Source organism: Eleutherodactylus coqui, chromosome 2, assembly GCF_035609145.1.
Source record: "Eleutherodactylus coqui strain aEleCoq1 chromosome 2, aEleCoq1.hap1, whole genome shotgun sequence".
Taxonomy (NCBI): domain Eukaryota; kingdom Metazoa; phylum Chordata; class Amphibia; order Anura; family Eleutherodactylidae; genus Eleutherodactylus; species Eleutherodactylus coqui.
Window position 1 is genome coordinate 5802007 of NC_089838.1, and position 11379 is coordinate 5813385.

The 11379-nt window shown below is 38.9% G+C and overlaps 1 protein-coding gene across 1 annotated transcript in view; it reads right to left on the minus strand.

Annotated features, from left to right (window-relative positions):
• The window catches only part of WNT7B (Wnt family member 7B), a 128649-nt gene extending 118890 nt beyond the window's left edge, over nucleotides 1–9759 (minus strand). Inside the window, exon 1 of the mRNA XM_066590213.1 lies at nucleotides 9317–9759. Within this exon, the coding sequence (XP_066446310.1) occupies nucleotides 9317–9387 (71 nt within the window). The 5' untranslated portion in view covers nucleotides 9388–9759. The remainder of the gene's footprint in view (nucleotides 1–9316) is intronic.
• Between the last annotated feature and the right edge of the window lie 1620 nt (nucleotides 9760–11379).

Genomic DNA, 11379 nt, shown 5'->3' on the forward strand with positions numbered 1-11379 from the left:
ATAGATGATAGATAGATAGATAGATAGATAGATAGATAGATAGATAGATAGGAGATAGATAGATAGATAGGAGATAGATAGATATGAGATAGGTAGATAGATATGAGATAGATAGATAGATAGATAGATAGATAGATATGAGATAGATAGGAGGTAGATAGATAGATAGTTATGAGATAGATAGGAGATAGATAGATATGGGATAGATAGATAGATCAATAGATAGATAATAGATAGATAGATAATAGATAGATAGATATGAGATAGATAGATAGATAGATAGGAGATAGATAGATAGGAGATAGATAGGAGACAGATAGATAGGAGATAGATAGATAGGAGATAGATAGATAGATAGGAGATAGATAGGAGATAGATAGCTAGATATGAGATAGATAGATAGATATGAGATAGATAGATATGGAGATAGATAGATAGATATGAGATAGATAGATAGATAGATATTTGATGGATAGATAGATATGAGATAGATAGATAGATATGAGATAGATAGATATGAGATAGATAGATATGGAGATAGATAGATATGAGATAGGTAGATAGATATGAGATAGATAGATAGATAGGAGATAGATAGATAGATAGATATGAGATAGATAGATATGGAGATAGATAGATATGAGATAGGTAGATAGATATGAGATGGATAGATAGATATGAGATAGATAGGAGATAGATAGATAGATATGAGATAGATAGATAGATAGATAGATAGATAGATAGATAGATAGATAGATAGATAGATAGGAGATAGATAGGAGATAGATAGATAGATAGTAGATAGATAGATAGATATGGAGATAGATAGATATGAGATAGGTAGATAGATAGGAGATAGGAGATAGATAGATAGATAGATAGATAGATAGGAGATAGATAGATAGATAGATAGATAGATAGATAGATAGATAGATAGATAGATAGATAGATAGAAGATAGATAGATATGAGATAGATAATTAGGCTGACTGAGCACTGATATAAGGGAGCTGGATTATTTATCGCAGCTGCTATCTGCACCTCTGTGATCCTTGGACACTGGAGCTGTTTGTTACTTTGGTGCTCCTGGGATATGAGAATGTTCCGTATGTTCCGGTATTCTCTCCATTATCTGGAAGGATTGGTTTTTCTGCATATTTACATTATTAGTTATAATCACACAGCAGAAGGGAGTAGTATAAACATCAGCGCCACCTAAAGGCCAATAGTAGTACTGCAGCTACAACTACAGGCTGTTACATTCATTGACGGAGTTGCAAACGAATATTGGGGGTGCTGTCCCTGGCAACCAATCAGACTACAGCCATCATTATATAAAGTACAGAAGAAAGAGAAGGCGATCTGGTGGATATTCTGGGGGGTCTGTAATACATTATATACAGCAATATAGTGAGGACCTCAAATCAGTAAGGATGACGTAACTACTGTATATAGAAAGGAGCGCTAAAAAGTACAATGGCCACATATAGCAATTCCATACAGGGCCCAAGTACTGACAACACGGGGCACAGTCTTTAATATGCAACAGCCTCTAATACATTATTCTATATACAGCAGCCTCTAATATATTATTGTATATACTGCAGCCTCTAATATGTTATTGTATATACTGCAGCCTCTAATACATTATTCTATATACAGCAGCCTCTAATACACCATATTGTATATACTGCAGCCTCTAATACATTATTGTATATACAGCAGCCTCTAATATATTATTGTATGTACTGCAGCCTCTAATATATTATTGTATATACTGCAGCCTCTAACACAATATTGTATATACTGCAGCCTCTAATATATTATTCTATATACAGCAGCCTCTAATACACCATATTGTATATACTGCAGCCTCTAATACATTATTCTATATACAGCAGCCTCTAATACACCATATTGTATATACTGCAGCCTCTAATACATTATTGTATATACAGCAGCCTCTAATATATTATTGTATATACAGCAGCCTCTAACACATTATTCCATGTACAGCAGCCTCTAATAGATTATTGTATATATAGCATGTTCTAATCCATTATTCTATATACAACTGCCTCTAATTAACATTCTTCTACATACAGCAGCATCTACCGGTAATACATCATAGCAGATATAATACTGTACACAGCAGTCTCTCATATATTTTTGTATATATAGCAGCCTCTAATACATCATACGGTATACAACAGCCTCTAATATATGATTCTGTATACAGCAGCCTCTAGTACATTATTGTATATACTGAAGCCTTAAATACATTATTCTGTATGTAGCAGCCTCTAATACATTACATTGTATACAGCAGACTCTAATACATTATTCTATATGCAGCCTCTAATAGATTATTATTCATACAGCAGCTTCTATCTATATATTGTAGCCTCTAATACAGTATATTGCATATAGCAGCCTCCAATATACATTGTCCAATAGACAGCAGCTTCTAATATATTATTGTATATACAACAGCTACTAAAACACTTATTGCATATATAGCAGCCTCTACTACATTATTCTGTATACAGCAGCCTCCAATACATTATTGTATATACTATAGCCTCTAATACATCATCATGTATACAGCAGCCTGTAATATATTATTCTACATACATCAATCTCCAATACATTATTGAATACACATTAGCCTTTAATAGATTATCCTGTATACCGCAGCCTCTAATACACATTATTGTATATACAACACACTAAAATATTTTTCTATACACAGCAGCCTCTAATACATCATCATGTATACAGCAGCCTCTAATACATTATTGTATATGCTGTACATAGCAGCATCTAGTACATTATGGTATACCCAATTGCCTATAATACATCATGCTGTATACAGCAGCCTGCAATATATAATTCTGTATACAACTGTCTCTAAAACGTTACTGTATATACAGCAGCATCTAATACACATTATTGTATATAAAGCCGCCTCTAATACATCACTCTGTATACTGCAGCCTTTCATAGACATTAATATATATGCAGCAGCCTCTAATGCATTTTATTGTATACAGGAGCCTGTAAAACATTACTCTATATACTGTCTCTAAAACATTATACTGTATACAGCAGCCTCTAATATACAATATTCTATATATATAGCAGTCTCTCATACATTATTCTGTATACAGCAGCCTCTAATATACAATATTCTATATATATAGCAGCCTCTAATACATTATTCTGTATGCAGCAGCCTCTAATATACAATATTCTATATATATAGCAGCCTCTCATACATTATTCTGTATGCAGCAGCCTCTAATATACAATATTCTATATATATAGCAGTCTCTCATACATTATTCTGTATGCAGCAGCCTCTAATATACAATATTCTATATATATAGCAGCCTCTAATACATTATTCTGTATGCAGCAGCCTTTAATATTTTATCCTACATGCAGCAGCTTCTAACATATTATTGAATACCCAACAGCCTCTAATATATTGAATACAGGAGCCTCTAATACATTATTGTATATACTGTAGCTTATAATAAATGTATATAGCAGCCTCTAATACATTATTGGATATACAACAGCCTCGAATAGCTGGATAGATACACAGATATTCCTTTAATCCGTGAGGAAGGAGACAGAGAGCCGGGCTATTAAATATTCTAGATTATATAAATATAAAATGTACTTTTATGGGTGGAGATCACAAGATCTGCTGCTGTGATTGAACTGAATATAAGTCATTATTTGTTCGTTTAGCCCTACCTTCTCCTTTTCTCACGTTGCACATTATACTACAGCTGTGTGCGTGTGCTGCATTATTAGGCTTACTAGATTCTGGGATGCCATATTGTAACAAAAGCACTTTATCTTGCAAAAGAGGAAAAAAGGTCTATCTCATATAATAATAATATAATAATAATAATCTTTATTTGTATAGCGCCAACTTATTCCGCAGCGATATATATATCTCATATCTATCTATTTATCTATCTATCTTATATCTATCTATTTGGATAGATAGATATGACCTAAATAGATAAATATAAGATTGATAAATAGATAGATATATAGATATATCTATATATCTCCTATTTATCTATCTATCTCATATCTATCTATCTATCTATCTATCTATCTATCTATCTATCTATCTATCTATCTCATATCTATCTCATATCTATCTATCTCATATCTATCTATATATCTTATATCTATCATCCATCTATTTGTCTATCTATTTATGTCATATCTATCTATCTATCTATCTATCTATCTATCTATCTCATATCTATCTATTTATCTATCTATCTCCTATCTATCTCCTATCTATCCATCTCATATCTATCTATCTATCTATCTATCTCATATCTATCTATTTATCTATCTATCTCCTATCTATCTCCTATCTATCCATCTCATATCTATCTATCTATCTATCTATCTCATATCTATCTCCTATCTATCTATCTCATATCTATCTATCTATCCATCTCATATCTATCTATCTATCCATCTCATGTCTATCTATCTATCTATCTATCTATCTATCTATCTATCTATCTATCTATCTATCCATCTCATGTCTATCTATCTATCTATCTATCTATCTCATATCTATCTATCTATCTATCTATCTCCTATCTATCTATCTATCTATCTATCTATCTCATATCTATCTCATATCTATCTATCTATCTCCTATCTAATATCTATCTATCTCATATCTATCTATCTCATATCTATCTATCTATCTATCTATCTATCTATCTAATATCTATCTCCTATCTATCCATCTCATATCTATCTATCTCATATCTAATATCTATCTCATATCTATCTCATATCTAATATCTATCTCATATCTATCTATTAATCTAATATCTATCTATCTCATATCCATCTATCTATCTCATATCTAATATTTATCTAATATCTATCTATCTATCTTCTATCTATCTATCTCCTATCTATCTATCTATCTATCTATCTATCTATCTCATATCTATCTTTCTATCTATCTATCTATCTATCTATCTATCTATCTATCTATCTATCTCCTATCTATCTATTTATCTATCTATCTCCTATCTATCTATCTATCTATCTATCTATCTATCTCATATCTATCTATTTATCTATCTATCTCATATCTATCTATCTATCTATCTATCTATCTATCTATCTATCTATCTATCTATCTCATATCTATCTATCTATCTCATATCTATCTATTTATCTATCCTTGCATGTTTATCTACACATCTGTTATCTATCTCTATTTGGTCATCGTAACACCTATGATGTCATCTATTCTCCCTAATATCCTTATCCTAATACCTCAGAGATCCCTGTGGCATTAACACTTTCTAGTCATAATCTTCCTATCAGGAGGCAGAAGGAACTGGAAACATCAGTGCGCCTGTCCTCCAATAGGTGGCAGTAAAGAGTGTCCAGGTGAGAAGCTCTGCAGACTATCATTACCTGTCTATCTGCTGTCTACATCTCCAATGACCACCTGACATAGATGCACCGCGACAGCTCGGCTTCAGTTTTAATCATAAGAATCGCCACAAGGCAGATTTCTCTCGTTCTTCAGTTTTTTTTCTTGTAGTGTTTGTAACAAAACAGGTAAAGACTCAGCGACAGCTCAGGAATGTGGAAAATCAACTCAGCCTTCCACGGCGAGCATATTAATAAGGGCACCACGGAAGGAAACTTGGCAAAGGGGAGAGAGAAATACATACTGAAGAACGCACAGAACCATTGTGATCAGGTGTGACGCTGCCCAGCATTGGGACTTCCACAGAATAGTGCGGGCGGGTTGCCTCCAGAGGCGTGGAAGACTTAAAGGGATGTTCACCTGTATCTTTATAGGGGTTTGTACGCCATTTTTCTGATACAGAGCTCCAAATCTGCAGTGATTACATTCTGTCTGCCTGCAGCCACCACTAGGGGGAGCTCAGGAGTTTACCACATACTGTTTGTACATTGAACTGCATTATAAATCAATATACATTGAGCTCCCTCTAGTGGTGGCTGCAGGTAGCAGAATTATTTGAAGAATAGGGAATAACTTGCTGATCAGTGGAGTTGTCATGCCTGAGACCCCCCCTGATCCTGAGAACGGGGATCCTGTGTCACCCTCTTCTCGTTGCTGCGGGGATGTTTCTTCTACCCACAGTGCATCAGAGCGAATGGAGTGCCGGCTGACCACTGCATTCATTTTAATGGGGCTGACAGAAATAGCCGAGTGCTTGCTGCTCAGCTATCTCCGGCAGTCACATTGAAAGTGAATAGAGTGGCAGCGCGCTTGCCTGACACTCACTCCAGTCATTCAGGACCACTGTTCTCAGCATGGTCAGGGGTCTCAGCAGTAAGGTGCCCGCTCATCAGCAAGTTATTCCTTATCCTATGGATAGGGAATAAATGGTAATTCTGGTAGAACCCCTTTAACAGAGTAGAGTAGTAATTTATGGCAGCCTGCCGGGCTGGGATGAGGGGTAGGCGACAGCCTAGGGCGCCATAGGTGGTGGTGGGGGGAGGGGCAATTTTACTGGTAACATTTTTTTCCATACAACGAGCGCTTTTAAAAATGATGGAAGTGCTAATTGTTACGTGAGTCCCTGGGAGCCCCATTGAAATAAATGGAGCTCTAGCTGCGCATGGTCATCTAGCTCTTCATTCATACTGACGTCACTACACGGGGAAGAAGCAGCCCCCACAGTGACAGGCAGAATGGGACATTGGAGTCCCATTCTACAGATTGGTGGAGGTCTCAACGGTGAGGCCCCAACTGACCAGCAGCTTATCCAATGGATGGGAGATAACTTGTAATCTTGGCACAACCCCTTTAATTTTGGGGTCTGACCTGGTGGCCAGTGCAAAATCTGCAACAGAGCCCCCCACCTCCCCTGTATTATTTATAATCCTGGCGTCTTCTTTTGTGGCAGAGGGGCATTTGGACCACATCAAGCTCCAGGGCCTGGGTGCAACTGCTACGGTACTTCTGCACCCACTATAGCTACACTCCTGGCCAAAGATGTTTCAGCGGTAAGCTGTGCAGTCTTTAGGAGAAATCGTCAGGATGATCTGGGCCAAATGGATAAGAAAAGTAAAGTGAGTCACCAGATGAAACATATACTTTTTCTGTTTATATCTGTTTCTTTTAAGATATGTAAGAGAGTAAGGTGGTCTTTAATTGAATCTAGGGGGGTTGTGGAAAAGAGGGTTCACCGAATCATCCTGTCACAGTTCTGGCAGCCTGTCAATGATCTGATGCTACTATGTGCTGACTAGCTGTTAAGCCAAGCATCAGGAAACTGAATTTGCAGCAGTTACTATCAAGTCATTATCACTTTGCATAGAATATGATATGGGCGGGGTTGTTAGTTAAGCAGGTATGAGGAATTGCTAGTTATGCAATTGCTTCATAATGGAAGCTTTAGATGGTATCTTCCAGGGCTGTGCTGGTGGTCTCCCTTCTAGAGGAGACCTTCCTGATGGAGGCTCACAGGATGCAGAATAACCTGATTGAGGGGATTGCTATGTATGCACCTGTTTAATATAACACAACACTGGAGCTTCGCTTCAGGCCAGTTATATCCCAACGGCCAAATGTTAACCTGCTGTCAGCACCTCCTGCTAACGGGCACAACCTCCAATTCAGGCAGCTGCAGGGAGAATGGAAGCCAGCAAAGTACATTGTCACCTACAGTAGATCCCGGCAGATGCAACGACGGGAGGTGGGGATGCCCAGGAGCCTTCATATATAGGGGGAGCAGCAAGCTGGAGAGCCAGGGAGGCCATCCCAAAAATATCCACAGGGTGTCAAGACTTATGGAAAAGCATACTAATCAGTCAATTGGCTGCGGTGTGGGACAGAGACCAATGTGGTGGAAGAGAGAAGAGCGAAGATTGTCCAATGGAGCGGCGGAGTATATTGGCCGTATACAAATAAAGATTGCTATTATGTAGTAGAGCTGAGTTTGTCAAATGTCCCATAAAACAGAGATGGTTTGTCAGGTGTAGCAGTGCTCAGTTTGTCAGATTTAGTAGGACTGAGTTTGTCAACCATAGCAGGGCTGAACAAGTCACGCTTAACAGAGATGAGTGTCAGATGTAGCAAAACTGGTGATGTGACATAAAACAGAGATGGGTTTGTCAAGTTTAGCGGAACTGAATTTGTCACATATAGCAAAGGTGAGCTAGACATTTATAACATATACTAGTGTCAAATGTAGCAGAGCTGAGTTTGTCACATAACATGCAGCAGAGCTGAGCTAGTGAGATGTAGCATATATGAGTGTCAAATGTAGCAGAGTTGGGTTTGTTAAATGTATAATCTCTGAGTTTGTCATATACAGCAGAGCTGAGCCAGTCATGAGAGTCAGATGTAGCAAAGCTGAGGATGTCACATGAAACAGAGATGGGTTTGTCAGATGTAGCAGTGCTGAGTTTTGCAGTTTTGCCAGATGTAGCGGAACTAAATTTGGCACATATAGCAGAGCTGAGCTAAACCTATGTATCATATATGAGTGTCAGATGTTAAAAGTTGAGTTTGTCACCTATGGCAGAGCTGAGCTAGTCATATGTAACAGACATGAGTCTCAGATGTAGCAGAGCTGAGATTGTTACAGTGCATAATAGCTGTGCTCATTAAATACAGCAGAGTTGAGCAAATGCAGAGATGGGTTCGGGGAAATATAGAAGTGCTCAGTTTGTCACATGTCACCAGACTGACTTCGTCAGGTGTAGTAGAGCTGAGGTGGTCAAGAGTATCATAGCCGACTTTGTCACATACTGTGTAGCACAGCTGAGCTAGTCATACGTAACATATAGGAGTGTCAGATGTAGCAGAGCTGAGTCTGTCACATAACACAGTGGAGCAAATCCAATATATCAGAAATGAGTGCTTGGTTTGTTACATATCACAATGCTGAGTTTGTCGGATGTAGCAGAGCTGAGCTAGTCACGTGTATCAAAGATGAATTTGTCACATGTACCAAAAATCAGAAGTCGGTGACGTAATACAACAGTTAACCAAAAACCTACTGATATATATATATATAAGATGTTGGCTTCAGATCTGATAGCGGGGAGTAAATAACAGAACACCAAGATGTGTCCTGATGTAGCAGAGCTGAGTCTTTTACATAGCAACCAAACAGTTCAATGACAAATTCTGCTCTGCTACATCCGTAACAAGCTGATCCCACTCCTATACTGGATAGGAGGCGAACAAACTTTCTGTGTACAGCGCTGCGGAATAGGTTGGCGATATATAGGGAAAAGCGGTATTCTGCGCAGGTACTCACCCTAATTTCATATAGATGATCCCGAAACAGAGAAAGACATAGAAAATCCACCTCCGGGAGTGTCTGTGCATGGTCTAGACAAAAGGCTGAGCCATATAAAGTTATGAAAAAATGAGTGGCGATCTCAGCGTATATCCCAGCAATTGCATGTTTCACTCTAACCAAAGAGCAGCGGGTTCGCCTGTAAAAACAGTGCAGGGTGGAAGCCGCCCGCTCTGCCCGGGTCCATGGAGGAGAAGGGGTTGATGTAGGAAGAGAGGAATGGAGAGGGATTATCTCTTAACCCCAAAGGAGGCAGAGAGACTCTGTGCAATCATCCCATCCAGCGTGGAGGCCAATGTGTCCCTACTTGTTCTGACTACTCCAGGTAGAGAGCAGGTAGGAGGGAGGATCTCGGGGTGAGACATTGCCTGTCACTCTTCTCTCTCGCCTCTGTCTCTGCCTGTCTCTTGCTCTCTCTCTTCCTCTCCCACATTTGTCTCTTTCACCTCCTCGTCTTCGCCATTCTCGGTTTACACTCTACAAACACACCTTACATTGTGTTGTTTTTTTTATTTTTTTTATCCCTGTCACAATACGCCGTCACGTTAGACGACATCGCTGGAGGCGCCGCTTTTACTTTTGCGTCACTTTAAGGGGTTGAAATCTGCCGCAGATCGGCGAGACGAAAATAAAAATAATCTAAAAATATAAATCTAGAGATGTAGCAGAGCTGAGTTTGTTTTGTCTTGGGTGAGGAGGGAGGACACTTTATCACTGATGCACTCCTTGAGATATGAGAATTACCTGCAGTGAAGCTGTGGCACACTTTGCCCTGTTACATACAGCAGACTCAGCTCTGCTACATCCAACAAGCGCAGCTCTGCTACATCCAACAAGCTCAGCTCTGCTACATCCGACAAGCTCAGCTCTGCTACATCCGACAAGCTCAGCTCTGCTACATCTGACAAGCTCAGCTCTAGACATTTGAGAAACTTGGGGTCTGCTATATATGACATATTCTTTACTATATTTGACAAAGTTGGCTCTGCTACATCTGATATAGGTGGTTATATGGTTACCAAATCTGGTCTACTATATATGACAAACATGACTCTAATAGAACTGACAGACACGGCTTTACTACATCTGAGAAATTCAGTTTTGCCAAAACTGACAAACTTGCTCTGCTACAACTGACAAACATGGTTATACTACATCCGACAAACTCAGCTTTACTGCATTTGACAAACCTGGCACTGCTACATCTGACAAACATGGATATACACATCTGATACATTTGGGTCTACTACATATGACAAACATGACTCTATTGCAACTGACAAACTCGGTCTGACTTCATCTCACAAGTTGGGTTATACTATATCCGATGGCTCTAGACGTCTCACATACTTGGGTCTGCTACAACTGACAAACTCAGCTCTGCTACAACTGATTAATTTGGCTTTACCACATCTGACAGGCTTGGCACTGCTACATCTGACTCAGATTTTCTACAACTTACAAACTTGCCTATGCTGCAGCTGACAAATTCAACTTTTCTTCATCTGACAAACTCAGCTCTAAGCATCTGACAAAATCAACTCTGCAACATCCAACAAACTCAGCTTTGCTACTTCTGGTAACCTTGCTTTACTACATCTAACAGACTCAGTTCTAAACGTGTCTACGGCACATCTGACAAACTTGGGTCTACTACCTCTGGCAAATTCAGCTTTCCTACATTTGATAAAACAGCTTAACTACATGTGACACACTCGGCTCAGCTACATGTCGCACACTCGGCTCAGCTACATGTCACACACTCGGCTCAGCTACATGTCACACACTCGGCTCAGCTACATGTCGCACACTCGACTCAGCTACATGTCACACACTCGGCTCAGCTACATGTCACACACTCGGCTCAGCTACATGTCACACACTCGGCTCAGTTACATGTCACACACTCGGCTCAGTTACATGTCACACACTCGGCTCAGCTACATGTCGCACACTCGGCTCAGCTCCATGTCGCACACTCGGCTCAGCTACATGTCACACACTCGGCTCAGCTACATGTC